This window comes from Monodon monoceros, unplaced genomic scaffold (genome assembly GCF_005190385.1).
Source record: "Monodon monoceros isolate NGI ecotype Baffin Bay Population unplaced genomic scaffold, NGI_Narwhal_1 Super_Scaffold_3, whole genome shotgun sequence".
NCBI classification, from domain to species: Eukaryota; Metazoa; Chordata; class Mammalia; order Artiodactyla; family Monodontidae; genus Monodon; species Monodon monoceros.
In genome coordinates, this window is record NW_021703780.1 from 69,253,342 (window position 1) to 69,270,015 (window position 16,674).

The following is a 16,674-nucleotide window of genomic DNA, read 5'->3' on the forward strand; positions in this document are numbered from 1 at the left end:
ACCTCTCTGCACACCTCTGAGTGGCTCTCTCCCCTCTCCAGAGCATCACTCTGCACACTTCTGAGTGGCTGTCCTCTCTCCACAGCACGTCTTTGCACAGTACCCAGTGGGTCTCTCCACTCTCCAGAGAACCTCTGTGCATACTTTGGAGTGGCTCTCTCCCCTCTCCAGAGCATCTCTCTGCACACTTCTGAGTGGCCCTCCCCTCTCCAGAGCATGTCCCTGCACACGTCCGAGTGGCTCTCCCCTCTCCAGAGCATCTCTCTGCACACGTCTGAGTGGCCCTCCCCTCTCCAGAGCACCTTTCGGCACACTTCTGAGTGGTTCTCCCCTCTCCAGAGCATTTCTCTGCACACTTCTGAGTGGCTGTCTCTGTCTCCAGAGCATCTTTCTGCACACTTCTAACTGGCTCTCCCCTCTCCAGAGCATCTCTCTGCACACGTGTTCGTGGCTCTCCCCTCTCCAGAGGATCTTCCTTCACACCTCGGAGAGGCTATCTCCCCTATGCAGAGCATCTCCCTTCACACCTCAGAGAGGCTATCTCCCCTATGCAGAGCATCTCTCTGCACACCTCTGAGTGGCTCTCTCCCCTCTCCAGAGCATCTCTCTGCACATATAGGAGTGCCTGTCCTCTCTCCAGAGCACGTCTTTGCACATTATTCAGTGGTTCTCTCCCCTCTCCAGAGCACCTCTCTGCACACTTCTGAGTGGCTGTCCTCTCTCCACAGCACGTCTTTGCACACTACTCAGTGGGTCTCTCCACTCTCCAGAGAACCTCTGTGCACACTTTGGAGTGGCTGTCTCCCCTCTCCAGAGCACCTTTCTGCACACTTCTGAGTGGCTTTCCCCTCTCCAGAGCATCTCTCTGCACACGTGTTCGTGGCTCTCCCCTCTCCAGAGGATCTCCCTGCAGACCTCGGAGAGGCTATCTCCCCTCTCCAGAGCATCTCTCTGCACACTTCTGAGTGGCTGTCCCCTCTCCAGCGCATCTCTCTGCACACTTCTGAATGGCTCTCCCGTCTCCAGAGCATGTCTTTGAACACTACTCAGTGGCTCTCTCCCCTCTCCAGAGAACTTCTGTGCACACTTTAGAGTGGCTCTCTCCCCTCTCCAGAGCACCTCTCTGCACACTTCTGAGTGCCTCTCTCCTCTCCAGAGAATCACTCTGCACACTTCTGAGTGCCTCTCCCCTCTCCAGAGCATCGCTCTGCACACTTGTGAGTGGCTCTCCCCTCTCCAGAGAATCTCTCTTCACACTTCTGAGTGCCTCTCCCCTCTCCAGAGCATCTCTCTGCACACTTGTGAGTGGCTCTCCCCTCTCCAGAGAATCTCTCTTCACACTTCTGAGTGCCTCTCCCCTCTCCAGAGCACCTCTCTGCACACTTGTGAGTGGCTCTCCCCTCTCCAGAGAATCACTCTGCACACTTCTGAGTGCCTCTCCCCTCTCCAGAGCATCTCTCTGCACACTTATAGTGGCTCTCCCGTCTCCAGCGCATCTCTCTGCACACTTGTGAGTGGCTCTCCCCTCTCCAGAGAATCTCTCTTCACACTTCTGAGTACCTCTCCCTTCTCCAGAGCATCTCTCTGCACACTTCTGAGTGGCTGTCCTCTCTCCACAGCACGTCTTTGCACAGTACCCAGTGGGTCTCTCCACTCTCCAGAGAACCTCTGTGCACACTTCTGAGTGGCTCTCCCCCCTCTCCAGAGAACCTCTGTGCACACTTCTTCGTGGGTCTCCCCTCTCCAGTGCATTTCTCTGCACACTTTTGAGTGGCTGTCCCCTCTACAGAGCATCTCTCTGCGCACCTCTGAGTTGCTCTCTCCCCTCTCCAGTGCACCTCTCTGCACCCTTCTTCGCGGGTCTCCCGTCTCCAGAGCATCTCTCTGCACACTTCTAAGTGGCTCTCTCCTCTCCAGAGCACCTGTCTGCTCACTTCTGACTGGCTCTCTCCCCTCTCCAGAGCATATCTCTGCACACTTCTGAGTGGCTCTCTCCCATGTCCAGAGCATCTCTCTACACACGTCTGAGTGTCTCTCCCCACTCTACAGCATCTCTGTGCACACTTCTGAGTGGCTGTCCCCTATCCAGAGCACGTCTTTGCACACTACTCAGTGGCTCTGTCACCCTTCCAGAGCACCTCTCTGAAGACTTTGAGTGGCTCTCCCCTCTCCCAAGTATCTCTCTGCACACTTCTGAGTGGCTCTCCCCCCTCCAGAGGATCTCTCTGCACACTTCGGAGTGGCTCTCTCCTGTCTCCAGAGCATCTTTGTGCATACTTCTGAGTGGCTCTCCCCTTCAAGAGCATCTCTGTGCACACTTCTGAGTGCCTGTCCCCTCTCCAGAGCACGTCTTTGCACACTACTCAGTGGCTCTCTCCCATCCCCAGAGCACCTGTCTGTACACTTCTGAGTGGGTCTCCCCTCTCCAGACCATCTCTCTGCACCCTTCTTTTTTTTTTTCTTTTTTTGCGCTACGCGGGCCTTTCACTGTTGTGGCCTCTCCCATTGCGGAGCACAGGCTCCGGACGCGCAGGCTCAGCGGCCATGGTTGACGGGCCCAGGCGCTCCGCGGCATGTGGGATCCCCCGGACCAGGGCACGAACCCGCGTCCCCTGCATCGGCAGGCGGACTCGCAACCACTGCGCCTCCAGGGAAGCCCTCTGTGCACACTTCTGAGTGGCTCACCCCTCTCCAGAGCATCTCTCTGCACACTTCTGAGTGTCTCTCTCACGTCTCCAGAGCATCTCTCTGCACACTTCTGAGTGTCTCTCTCACGTCTCCAGAGCATCTCTCTGCACACTTCTGAGTGGCTGTTCCTCTCCAGAGCATCTCTCTGCACACTTCTGAGTGGCTCTCCCCTCTCCAGAGCACCTCGATGGGCCTGATGGTCAGACCTATATAAAACTCCAGTCTGATATAAATGCTCCTCGTTTTGGTAGAACTTGTGTTTCTGAAAAACCCTGAATCCATCATGCCTGCTATCTAATGACACGAGGAGGGGCACGAAGAAAGCAGAGGGGAAGGTAAGTAACCCTGGAAGCTTGGGTGAGGGCCTTATGAGCTGAGCACTTACTGACATAAATAACTCCCCTGTCCTCCATTTAAGCCCAGCCACAAACTTGATCCCGGGCGGAGGGCAGCGAACGTCAGGAACATTTTTATTTGTGAGCTGGCCTGGCCAGCTCTACTGTGGACCAATTACAAAGGCAAAGAAAGCTCTTTCTCAGGCCAGGTCAGGAGCACCTTGGCTGGAGGGGGCCAAGGCGGGATGCTTCCCCTCCAGGAGGCCTTTCTGGGGTGTCCACCCCCTCCAGGGAGGCCTGTGTGTAGCTGCTTGGGGAGGGGCTGGGGGGAGAGTGGAAAGAGAGCAGCAGTGAGAGGCGGGGAGAGACCGGCAAAGCTAGGACGGGAGGCGGAGGCAGAGACGGGAAGAGAGGGAGACCCAGACGCAGAGACAGAGAGAGAAACGGAGAGTGGAGCACAGCACCGCCCGCCCCCAGGAGGGACGCGGCGGCGGGGATGCTCACCCTGCGGCCGGCCTCGTTGTTGTGCAGGTTCATGAGGATGCGCGCGCTCTCGTAGGAGCCCTTGGCGTGGATGCGCTCCCGCTCGCGCGCGTCCACGAACTCCTTGGCGAAGCGGTAGCCGTAGTCGATGTTGTCGCCGCAGCCGCCCCACAGCCAGTCCCGCGGCAGGTCCTTGGGGCGCGCGGCGCGGCTGCAGCCACAGGTGGACAGCTCGCCCTCGCGGCAGGCGCGGCTCATGGCGTTGACCACCCCCGCGGCGCTCACGGCGTACGTGAAGGCCGTCTCGCGGCTGCCTGCGGGCGAGGACGGGTGAGTGGGCGCCCCGCACTCCGCAGCCCCGGCCACCCCGGCACTGCCCCAGTGCCGCAGAGGGCGGGTGGCGGGGGACCGGCTGGCACACCGCCGATCCCCCGCTCCTGGCTGGGGAACAAGGAGGCCCTGAGCCTCCGCCCCCCCCCCCCGAGGGGGAAGGCGGGAGACATTCCCCCCACACACGTAGAAGCGACACATGACAAAGGAGTAGCATCCCTGGTACCTCTTCTCTGACACTTCAGAGCCCAAGGCAGGATTCTAAGCGGTGCTGGCCTGATTTTTCTCTACACCTCTTATGAAAATATTCCAAACTTATTTTCCAAAATGCCCATGAAAGAAGTCACTGAGGGAAAACGCAGAATTGGGGTAGACTTCCTTACACTTATTTTAATGTTTGGTATTATTTTCATTCTGAGTTACCTACTGGGCCAGGAGCATGGGAGCTGCAAGGCTTAGAGCCCCTGCAGCAGCCCCTCCCCACTCCCTGCGGCCTCGGTGGTTGAAACCCGGCTTTCCCATCCTCCATCCGCAGCATCTAGCCTGTCTCAGAACAAGGCTCCTGACTTTCCCAGAGGACGTTTCTAAACTGGTCCCTAGAGAGTTTTAAATGAAACTCGCCTCTTCTCAAACCCCAAGCTGACTGGGCTGACACTTCTCACTCACGTAGGTGAGTGTCTACTTTTAAAACAGCCCGCAGTTCCTTAGTGTCACTTCTGCAGCTCCCCAGCAGCCTCTGACTCCAAGTGTTAGGATAATAGCAAAAAGGAGGAAAAAAAATAAAAAGGTTCTTCTTCCCAAAACTTGTAAAGAATATATAGGCCTAGAGGAAAGAAGTTCTCTCCTTCCCTAAAACTTGTAAAGAGTATCTCCCTGTCAAACGGTTCTATAGGAGCCCTATTTGTAAGGACTAAAAAAGAGGTAACCATAGACTACCTCCATCTCCACTTGTATGTGGAGACATTTCTACATGTAACAAGAAGTCACTTAACGTATTGTCCTATGAGAGAGAAAGGGTTAACATCCGGCCAGCTGAAGCTGGGCCTGGGGTGGGGGGGTGGAAGGGGGGGCAAGATGAGGGGGGTCCTTCTTTTCCTCAACTATAAAATTAAGGGTATTGAACTAGATGCCTAGGGAAAAAAAGGGCCCCTTCTGGCACTAGAATCTCTTTACTGGAAACGGTTGCTCCTATACTTAAAGAGCTTGCTAACAATCTTTTTCTTTGGGGGGGGGCGTGGGCAATGGGGGAGAGCACAAGAACAGCTGACAACAGGACTCAGCCCCAACCAGAAGGCCCATCCTGCAGGAGGACGGCTCTGCCCATGCAAGTATCCCCCAGGCTGCCCTTTTCTTGGACTTCTGCTCCACACTTCAACCCACAGCCATTTGTGATCTCCCTTCCAGGAACAGTGATGGTTCTGATTTACCAGAGCTTCCCTCCCACATTTTAAAAAATGAATAACTTGAGGACTGTACCGGTGGTTGACAGGAGGATCCAGAAAGTTCCTGTGGGGGGGGGGGGGGGGGGGGGGGGTTACATCTACCTAGCCTGAATTGGCAAGGCAGAGGACAGCAAGGGAGTGGAGAGAAATGAGGAGAGCAGACAGATTCTAGGGAGTGATTTGAGGATTAACGCTGATAATATAGAAAATGCTGTGTCCCTGGACGGGAGACTTGTAGAATAAAGAGGTAGTCTGAGGAAGAGAGAGAAAAACAATCCTCTGGAGACAGAGGAAAATAAACCACTCTCCTGTATATATAGAGCACAAAAGGGCTTTTACATAAAACACAATAATGCTGCTATTTTCGTAAGTCTATCTTGAACATATCCTTTTTTTGCCCCAGAATACAAACCTGGTAGAAATCTCTAAACTAACTGGTCATTGCAGGGAAACGTCAGCTTGAAAAGTGCTCTTTGGCTAAAGCCTGTGGATACAGTCATCCTGGATGGAACACTGCTGGTCCAGTTACAGTGCCCTCCCTGTGAAATCTACATCTACTCCTATTCTCACCCTCCTTAAAAATGGCGCCTTTCTCATACATCTTTTCACAGCATGGAAACAAAGACGAGACAGAGACAAAAGCTGGAAGGAAAGGCTAGCATGATGAGAAAACGAGAAAGTTTCCAAAATGAAGAGTGGGCCCTTTATGAGGCGATGGTGTACAGCGCCTGGACTGGCCTTGAGAAAGGAGGTAAGGGGTTGGGGGTGGCAGCCTGAGTCAGACACTGGCCCCATCACAGGGTCAGATTCTCAGGGACAAGAACTGGCCTCCATGTCCCTGCTGTACTAAGTGCTCTGGAGTGGGGCACCCACACGCCTAGCATCAAAGGTGTTTTAAATTTTCCCTTAGCTCATTCTCTTCCAACATACCGTTAAATAGAAAAGTGAAAGCTAAGTAACTTTTCCACTATTAGCGTGGGGTCCATGTTTCTCTTCCATAAAAATCTATTCTGATTTTTCTTCTCTCCATCTCTCTCTTTTTTCTTTAAAGGCTCTGTCTGCGTTCACCCGAAAGCCACCCAGCAGCAGCTTTCTGCTCTGAGACCTTGGACACCTGAGGATCCTTGGGCAAGGTGCTCCCAGGGCCTCCGTGACTTGCTAATAGGATCTAGGAGGGCTCCCTCCTCTAAGGCCGCCACAAGGTTCCACTCCGGCCCAGTTCGATTCAACCTAGACAGTGCCACACAGCTGAGGACCAGAGAGTCTGCTTACAGGGGACAATTAAATACAGGCCTTTGTACCAAGGGTTCTGCTTGTTCCCTGAGGAAGCAGGCTCTTTGAATCTTGGACCACATTTTAAATAAATCTTCAGCAGAACTCAAATCCACTTAGCAAATGATAGCTTATTCTGAACACGTTGGCCCAAAACAGACTACGTAGGAAGAGGATCTTAAAGCTGTGCTGCAGTGACTACACAGAAAAACAGTTCCAATTGCTGTCTTCCTTCCTTGTGGCCATTGGAGGTGTATGATTTTCACTACCTTATATACATGTGAAAAGCCACTCCCATAGTTTAGTTTGAGAGGAAGGCAGATCGGGGGAACATATAAGGCAAAGGTGACGGGGGAAAGCTGACAGGTCACCATTCTGATATAGCCAAAAAAAAAAAGGTTTTGGGTCACTCACAATATCAAAATGCACCAGAATTCAATCTTCACTACACTGCCAGTTAACTACATAAGGCAGCCCACAATCAGGGGAAAAACTCCGGTGTTCCTGAAGCTTAACTCCTAGGTTCAGAGCCCAGTACATACATTAGCACATTTTAATCATTAACAGGAAGGACAAAGCCCTATGAAACTCTGCAGGCTGAGGCTGCAGACCATTTTCCCATTCAATTAGAGGAACAGCTTCCACTCCTGTATTATTTTAGTTTATGAAGCCGCTTGGCTCAAACATCCACTGACAAGTCTTTTTTGTTCTCAATGAATGCACTTTTCAGGGTTTTTAAAAAAGCATTTTATCCGTCCATGATGGACATTAAGCCAACTTTTTATCTTCAGTCAGTATAAATAGTTAATTGCTTTGATAAATTGCTTATTTTAGGAGTCACTGCAGTCATATTAATTACACAGGCTTGTTTGCATAAAAGTAAAAAGAGACCGAAAATATTCACTAGAAAACACAGACAGGACCACATCTGTCAGACTGTAGCCTATGCTATTCAACCAAACCAGAGGCAAACTGATGTGCCAAATTCTTTGCCTTTAGCCCAGTTTTAATGCCACCTCCTCCCTGAATGGAATAGCAAGTTCAACAACACATTTAAAAATAAAGAATTGGACCGTGAGCCATACGTTAAAACTTTTTAAAGTTTCTAGGCTGAGGTCTGAAGCACGTGCCTTTATATCAATGGCCAACATCGCAAATGTAAATTGGATCACATCTGATTAAACGTCTTTCTGGGACTAAAAATAAAGCCTTTAACATATATATCTTGATAGCCTTAGGAAACATCTATATTAGGAAAATTAAAACCTTGTTTACTTCCAACACACCCAGCATTCTGAAAGATGCCAGGTTTTAGTCTGATGCTTGGGCCACTTTAAAATGACTCAGCTTTCCTCCTCATCTTTTTTTTTTTTTTTTTTGCGGTACGCGGGCCTCTCACTGTTGTGCCTCTTCCCGGACCGGGGCACGAACCCGTGTCCCCTGCATCGGCAGGCAGACTCTCAACCACTGCGCCACCAGGGAAGCCCCCTCCTCATCTTTTGAGGTGAGGTGTTCTGCTACTACTATTTTAAACAAAATGCTTTTTAGAAAAATTAAGTGTTCAGAAAAATGAAGGTGTCTTTGATGCCCTCCCCCATCTCCTGATTTGGGTCAAGAAGTCCAAAACTTATAATTAGATGTGGGGACAGGCACACACACAGCCATAATGACAAAATTCCCAAGCCACCAGCCTGCTGGGAGACTCCCTCCATATCAAGCTTGTAAGTAACACTAAAGACTTCTCCTAGGAGAGAGGTTTCTATATATTTAAAAATACATTAAATGGTTTCCTACCTATCTGCATGACCCTGCCGAAGACTGAGGTGTTATCCACGGTGCTGCAGTTCCACCTCCGGTGTCGGAACTGATACTGGCATTCTTTGATGCCTGTCTTTGCGCCCTCTCCGATGTACTGCATGTGGTCCTGATACAAGTGGCATAGTTTCTTCTGTCCTTGAGAAAGTCCTGCCAGTTGGCTGCACAGAGGCTGTGCTCCTATGATATATACTTCTGACATCTGAACAGGGTTATTCATACCTAGCGACCTAAAAAAGGGAGGGGGAGATGTGCATTCAAGATTTACGTGAACTCTCAAGGTGGGCCCCCTGAAAACATGTCAGCGATACATAGTTTTAAGCACACAGATGCTTTTTCTCTCCTGCTTGTCCTCATGACAAAGTATGAGAAGGGCTTCATAAAACTCCTCTGTTTAAACTCCACTCAGAAAACAGAGGTATTGTGTAGTTCCCATCCCGCCATCTGGCTCCTCCGTTAGAGTTTTCACTCCCTTCCTTGCCCCTCGCCGCCATATACCTGAAGCAGAATTTCACAGAATTCTGAAATCCACACCAGAGAAGGGGGAAATGGCAGTTTGGGGTACGGGCCTCTGACATTAAAGAAAATGACTCACTTTGCCCCACAAACTGGACCGATCTGCCTTGAAAAATGTATGAATGCCGAAAGTAGACACAATTAGACACGGGTAGGAGATAGATAGCGGTTCCTTTTGACTGATGGAAGAACAGTAGGACAAGTGTACTGAAGAATACTTGTCCTACCGAAGAAAAATTCAGCCCGTTCCGGACATCTTAAAAGGGCTCCTTATGTGATTGTGAAAGACCCAAGACAGGGTATCCAGTGAACAGAAGTCGTGTTTGACAGTCAGAAAAATGCTGTTCATTTACAGCGAAAAAATATCCAGAACGCCGTCAAAAATAATCCCCTGGATATACTGCAGTCTATCTTCAAGGCCCCTGCCGGCAAGAAACCCTCGTTTAGGGACATTTGACTACTTCAAGTTGACCTCCTTTTGATCAAATTTCAAGCCCCAAATACCCACTTGGAGGTTAGCTGTCTTCCTACAACTCTGCCTACCTCAGACCCTGAAGGTTAATAACCTCAAGTGACAGAAAATAAACGCTGGAACTCACTTTTACTGCCTCGAGGTGGCAAAAAGTCAATTTTATAGATAGGCTTACAATTATAAGAGAAGTGAATTTCGGTTCCCCTTTATTACATGATGTACTACAAGCATACCTCTGAACAAGGACCTCATAGAAAAAGGTCTGAATTTAGAGGTTCTGATTCCCTATGGAGCTATACATACCTGTATAAGATATATATATATGTGTATTAGATAAATGCACCCAAACTCACGACTCAGCTTTAAATATTGCAGCATTATACAAACGAATCTTTAAATAAAAGAGTAGAGTATGCACATAACAAAACTTACCACCAAGAATTGCCTTCTATTACGACCTGGGCGAAGGAGATAAATATGGCCAAAGCCATTAGGAAGAACTTGGAAGACATTGCCCTTGCAGCCGTCCCCAAAGCAACTCCTGGGCTTAATATTCCAACCGACTTCTGGAGAGGGAAGAAAGGAGCAGTTTATTGCCTCTCAGATAATTCTCAAGCATACAAGTTTAAACAACGGAAGCATCCGGGGTCTCTTAAGTTTACTGTTGATTGACTGCGCTTCTCCTCCGTGAGTTTTTTTGATGGCAAGATATAGGCAGTTTCTTTTTCCAAATTAATCCACCCACGCAACCTCACCAGGAAATCTGATTTCGCTGGGATCCTGCGCGCGGGGCACGCCAGCGATTACAAACATGTCTCAATGCTGTTGAGTCAAAACCCCGGTGCCAGGCGCTGCCTCCTTCCTGCTTGCTCGCGTCCCGCACCCCCTCGCTCCCCTCTAGTTCGCGCTGCGCTGAGTCCCTCCTCGGGAATTCACTCAGGAACCCGCTGCCACCCTCGTCCGCTCCCCGACCTGGGCAGAGCAACAAGTGGAGCCGGAATTAATTCCATGGGCGAGAGGAGCGCAAAGGCGAGAGGATCGCGCCGCCGCCGGCTGCGGAGGAGGCGGAGTGGCCGGCGCAGCGGTGGGGGGTGGGGGGGTGGGGGCAGCACGCGGGGGGGGGGAGGGCAAGGGGTGGGGGGCGAGGCCCGCGGGAGCAGCGCGCGCGCGAGTGCCCAGCTGGGAAATGCGGCTCCGAATTAACATCGTCTGTTTCATAATCAGTTTACGGCCCACTTTGGGGCCAGCCACTTCCAGAGGGGGAAGGGCAGCCCGGGTTTCCTTAGAACGCTCTTCAGCCAGACTGGAGGGGGGAGAAGGAGATGGGGGGGGCACAGAGGATAAGGGGGAGAGCGAGCTGCTCTCCCAACCAAGGAAACCGGAAAACAATGCCCTCTCCCCTGGCTTCGGCCTCCTCCTTGGACTCAGTGTACCCCAGAGAAGGGATATACCCCAGAGGAAAGAAGGAGGTCTGGGTCCCGCTGTCCCGAGAGACGGGATCCCTCGGCCCTCCCCGCAACCCTCCCCCAAATTCTGATTTTCTCACTCCCCCTACCGCCCCCCTCCGATCTCCACTCCTGGCAGCTGCCACGGAGAAAGGGGAAAGGAAGCCAAGAGGGACTCCAGTTTCCTTTGGTCCTGGTCTGGAGTTGACCATCTCTCTATCGCGACACCGTGAGCCTGGTCCTGGAACAGCGCTACCCCACCCTCCAGCCCAATTCAGACTTGGTTGGGTCAGTCCCGAAAGGTGAGGGTCCAAGGCGAGGGCAGAGCCGGTGCGAGTGAGCCCCCGCCGGCGGGGCCAGAGATGCTCCCGCGCCTCAGCTGAGTCCCTGCATTCCAGGGCGCCAGGGCCCTTGGCGGCGAAGGTTCGCGTCGTGAAGAATTTCGGAGGCAGGGGGCGGCCTTGGAAGCTTCCGCTGCCGTCCTCCCCACTGGTGACTTCTCCACCTGTAGGCGGCGGCGGAGCGAGGCGGTGGCGGGTGCGGGTGGGAGGAGCGGGTTTCCAAAATCCCCTTTTACATCTCTGATAAGGGTAACCCGGCCGCGCTGCGCCGCCCGCAACCCCCGAGGGAGCCCCTTCCTCGGAAAAGGGAAGGTGAGCCTCCTCCAGGCGGCAGAACGGCCTGGCCTGGAACCTGCGCCGGAAAAGAGATCGAGGGAACCTAGGCAGCCGTGGAAACGCGAAGGGGCTCGGGAGCCCTTTTCCCCGCCACAGCTTTTCCCCGCCAGCCGCCCTTTTGGCCCAGACTCCTTGGGGCTCCTCGAGAGGAAATGCTTATGTGGTCCCAGTGCCCGCTACCCAGGGCTCCGCGCCTGTGTCCCACTCGTCCCTAAAACGCCGCAAAGCCCGGGGAGCATCCCGGAGAATAGAAACCTGGGGTTTCCCCAGCCCAGCAGAGAGAAGGCTCCGTCTTCCTCCCCACCCCCGCCCCAAGTGTCAGGTTTCCTCCAGGGGAGGGGGTTGGTTGCGAGGGCTGCCTTCGCGCGCGGCCCAGGCTGCGAAGTCTCCTCTCCCCAGCGGCGGCCAGGACCGCGCGCGCACACATTCATACACACACTCACGCACATTCACACACTCACTCGTCCACAGACACACACGCTCCGACGTGCTTCCAAGGAGGCGGCAGAGATCGCTGCGGGCCGCGCGCACTTTCCGAGCTTCCCGACGGGCGGGGCGCGTGGGGCGGGGAGCGGGCAGTGGAGAAATTGGTAACAGATTCGGCGGATTACTGCGGATCTCTTTGTTAGAGGCGAAGCCACACAAACCGAACCCACTCTCGGCCCGACGACCCCGGGGCGAGTCCACTCGTTCACAGAATGGGGGCCAACTGGGAGCGGGCCATTTGGTTTCTGCGACTCGGGTCTCTAAGCTCCAGGCTGGGGGTAGGCCGGAGGTGTCCCAAAGGGGATCCGGCAGGAGAGCCCCGCGAGTCGCGTCTCCACTTAACCCCGCGTGCTTGGCCGGAAACACCTTGGCCCTCTTCCCGCTCCAATCCCCGCGCAACCCAGAAAAGGCCCCACAAGTTTGAAAGACAAGGAACCCACAGCAAACTCACTAATACATCCACTACTCTGTAGGGTGAACGTCCCTGCCTGTTTACCAAGAGATCTGATCCGAAAAGAGTACGAATAAGACCTCTCCGGAGACTGTTAACACCGAGGGTAAAACAAAAGTTCTGGGGAGAAGCTGAGTTTACCAAAGAACGGACTAAAAGTTTTTGAACAATCTCAGAGCCCAAGGAAACCGACTTTGTAAGGATCCTTGGAATCTGTTCCTAGTGTGCGACAAGTAGGAGGGTTGCGGGCATTTGAGAGGTTCAAGCACAGGGGAGGCGTGAGGTGGGGGTAGGGCGTTCGTTCGCACGCCCTCGTTTCCAGCCTCAGAACAGATCCCTAACCCTTCTTGAGAGAGAGAGAGAGAGAGAGAGAGAGAGAGAGAGAGAGAGAGAGAGAGAGAGAGAAATCCGTCACACTAGTTTAGAGGACGTTTGGGGCAGCAGAAAGCTTCGGAACGCACGCGCAAACTCGCGCGGCACCCAAGTCCGAGGCCGGAGGCCACTAAAACGAAATTCCCCGGAGGGAGGGCGAAGATTCTGGACCCTCGGCCGACGGCGCTACCTCACTTGATCTGGGTATCCCCTGCCACCTCCACCCTCAGCCCCCACCCCTAGTCTCTGGGAGCGGAAATGATGGAGAAACTGGGAGGAAGAAATTAGATTGACCTGGGCTCGTGCTGGCGAAAAGCACAGGAAACCCCAAGAATCGCAGCTCTTAGTGGGAGATAAATTTTGTTTCCCCCCCACCTGCGATCTCTCCTGAAAGCAAGGAAAGAGACGGCGAAAGTTGCAGAAGAAAAATCAGTGGCAGCCACAAAATTGGGGCGTCCTGCCCAGGGGAACGCCGCTGAGAGAAGCAGGAGGGGATGATGGGCTGAAAGGAGGTCCACTTTGGGGGAGCAGACAAGGAGCCAGAGCTCCGCCAAGGGTGCCTCGGGAAGTGTCCACAGCGCTGAGTGCTGGGGGGGCGGGGGCTGTGTGGAGCAGAGAGAGGAGGTGGAGGAGGGAGCTCCTTGAGCCCAAATCAGTGCAAGGAAGGTGTGCAGCCTCTGACTGCCCTGTCTCAGAACCGACACCAGGTCCGGTAACAGGGCATATCCAAGGGAAGAACGGTGGCCAAGTCTAGTTCTGTTCCTTGCCTCACCTCATCCATCCCCAGACAAGGCTCTCCAGACTGCAAGACAACTCTCTCTCTGTCTCTCTCTCTCTCTCACACACACACACACAGATGCCACTTCCACCTTCCCACACAAGATGTCTAGCTCTCTCTAGCCACAGGCTCTCAACTCTGTCCAGAAGAGCTGTTTGTCGGCAGAAGGAGAAAGAAAATTAAAGAACACTTCAACCCCCACTCTTCAGAGGCAGTTTCAACTCCACTTTTTAATAGACAAGAAACAGACCGAGAGGGAGAGAAAGCACCACTTGTCCTCGACCACAGGGAAAACTGGTGAGAGCGCCAAGGCCAGACCGGAGACTTCCTAGGGTGACGCTCCTGTTCCTTGCTATGCCCTGGAGAAGCGGTACCAATCCTTCTTCCACTTGCCCGAGCCCCATTTGCTGCGTCGCACCCTTGGCCCCTTCCTTATTAACGCAGCCGCCCAGTGCAGCTTGGCCTCTGGGGGCCTCCGAGGGCCCCTCCTGGGAGAGTGGGACCTGGTGATCTGAAGGGATGTGCTTGCAGAGCCAGAGGTGGGAGGAAGAGGCGAGCAGCTGCCCGCCGGCCCAAGGAACCGAGACTCCAAGACGTCCTACCTCAAGGCAGCCAACAGGGGGCAGCCGGTACCGCACAGCGAGGAAGAAAGAGACTTCAAGACTAGCTGAGCTCTGGCGCACCGTACTAACCCCTTGTGCACCGGGGAGCTCCGCTGAGCGGAGGGAAAAGCAAGGGACTCTTTGGCTGGGCCTCCTGGGTAGGGTTTTCCTTTGTGGAGACGGGCCTGGCTAAGTAAGGCTTGTATATCCAAGACCCGAGAACAACTGACCTTCTACTCCGCCCCAAAACACGCAGGGCACAGGTCCACACACTCGGACACACAGCTTCCACTGCCTCCCATCGCCTGCGCGCTTTCTTTCAGCTTTGGCCCCTCGGAACTCCCCTGGCAGAAGTTGTCTAGAAACAAAATCTCCGCGTCTGGCTGGAGCAGCCTTGAACGTTGGCGGGAGGGCAGGGGTTGAAGAGGTGCGATCCCACCGCTGGCTCCAAGTGACTTCCAAACAGTAAGCTGTCCATTTAAAGAAAGACGAGGGAGGAGAAGGGACCCTGATGCCAGGCTGATTGGAAAGTAAAACAAGGCCACAGGGTCTCCCAAGTTTGGGGGTTTTAAAAACGGGTTTTTTTTTTTTTTTGGGGGGGGGGGGCTTGTTTGCTTTAGGAAACATCTTAATTACAATTCCAAGCTTATTTTCTAGAAAAACTGAAAAGGGGAGAGATCAAGAAAAATGAAAATAAGGATCGAAGCTTGGAGGACAGAGAGGAAAAGTTGTTCGGAAAATAGCAAGTTATACCGCAGGAAGAAATGTTAACTTTCTGTAAAAGTGAACTCTCGGTGACCCTCGGAGTGTGTGACTCGGCTTTAACATACAACTGACAATTAAAACAAACAAGAGTTCACAAACTGCCCCCCGCCCGCTCTCCCAACGCGGAGGCCCAAATGTTTCTAAAGGACAAGGCAGATTCCGCGCAGGGGGCCGGGGCGCGCTCTCCCAGCGGACAGGATTAGAGCCACCACTGCCAGCCCTCCCCGCCCCCATCACTGGTGCAAACTGCGGAGCTCACCCAGTGGCAACTAATAATGCTAATAACGCGACCCCGTTCCCCGAGCCAGGGTGTACGCTGGCCCCCTGCCAGGCACTCTTAAAGGCACAGGGCCTGCAGCGCTTGGGTCCCCGGCGGCGTTGAGCTTGCAACCTGGCCTCTGGCTGCAGAGGGCGAGAGGTGCGCTGCTCGGCACAGTCGGCCCCTAGTCCAGCTTCACGGTCTCTCAACCAAGGAGTCCCCTTCCCCTTTCTGAGCCCTGGCTGCACACCTTCTCGGTGCCCGCGCTTGGTAAATATTTGTTGAATTGAATCATTATGCTGTTACTGAAGTATACAGAGTAAATTACACTCGCGTTTCTCAGGGCAAAAGGAAACTCATCCGTGAACCGCTGTGTTTCTGTCTTGTCTCTTCCCCACTTTTTCTCCAAAGCTTGCAGAACGTTTGGTGGGACTAGGTCTCCTGGGAGGCCGAGGCAGCGCGCGGGGCGGGGGTGGGGGGGTAGCGCGGCAGGGAAAGGGTAGGGGTCCCTGCCAGCTACGCGGGAGTTCTAGCCTCTCCAGGCATTAGGAGAACGGGGGGGGGGGGGGGGGAGGAATAGGGGGGGGGGGGGCGGGATATTTAGTTAACTTCCCAAAGAAAAAAAAGTGGCGAGCGTCGGCGGAGCACAGAACACCTACCTTCATTGCGAGGGGCAGGGGGCGCGGGGAGGAAGTCGCCGCAAGACCGAGGGCAGCCGAAGAATCTGAGCGGAGCGGCCGGGTTAAGCCTGGAGGGACGATCCGGCGCAGAGCTGCGTGCTCTTCCAGGGCGCGTCGGGCAGGCTCAGGGGATTGGAGCCCAAGCGGTCACTGGCGTCCGAGTCTGGGTGCCTGAGCCGGAGCAGCGCTGGGATGCGTCCGTGAACCGAGGGGCGCCGAAGTCCGCCTGCCGGCAGCAGGAACAGGGCCCGGCCGGCGCGCAACAAGGGAGCCGCGGGTCCGGCGAGGGCGCGCAGGCGACTGTTTCGCGGCGAGGCGCTCCCTCTCCAACGTCCATCAGCGACGGCGGTAATTAGGGCTTTCCAACCCCAAATGTGGGCGTGATTGTGCAAAATACTTTACAACAAATAAAAAAAAATCTTCACAAGCGGGTGAAAAAAATGCCCCACAACTCAATTCTGGCTCGGGGCGGGGGGGTGGGGGAGGCGATCCGTGCGCCCAGGTGCCCCCAGTTCATTCACACCACGGATTCTGCAGACTCCTGGCGGCTCACGCCTCCTGATCTCCAGCTCCTCCTCTCCAAGTCTGTGGCCGAGACGTCTGCTTCCAGGCGCTGATCCTGCGGCCGCGAGTGAGTGTGTGGATGTCTGTGTACACACACAGACACACACCCAAACACACACACACACCCGCACGCACTGCAGCTTGGGGGCCACAGAACAATCAGGCGCGCATGGGTTTTTCTCCGGGAGATGCCGCTGAAAATGCAGAAGTCGCCATCCAAGCTGCAAGAGTCAGCGCCAACT

The 16,674-nt window shown here is 53.9% G+C and overlaps 1 protein-coding gene across 1 annotated transcript in view; it reads right to left on the minus strand.

Annotated features, from left to right (window-relative positions):
- Positions 1-16,417, minus strand: part of WNT5A (Wnt family member 5A) — a 25,852-nt gene extending 9,435 nt beyond the window's left edge. Inside the window, exons 1-4 of the mRNA XM_029244231.1 lie at positions 15,848-16,417; positions 9,786-9,919; positions 8,345-8,595; positions 3,528-3,820 (exon numbers count right to left, since the gene is read on the minus strand). Of these exons, the coding sequence (XP_029100064.1) occupies positions 3,528-3,820; positions 8,345-8,595; positions 9,786-9,919; positions 15,848-15,853 (684 nt within the window). The 5' untranslated portion in view covers positions 15,854-16,417. The remainder of the gene's footprint in view (positions 1-3,527; positions 3,821-8,344; positions 8,596-9,785; positions 9,920-15,847) is intronic.
- Between the last annotated feature and the right edge of the window lie 257 nt (positions 16,418-16,674).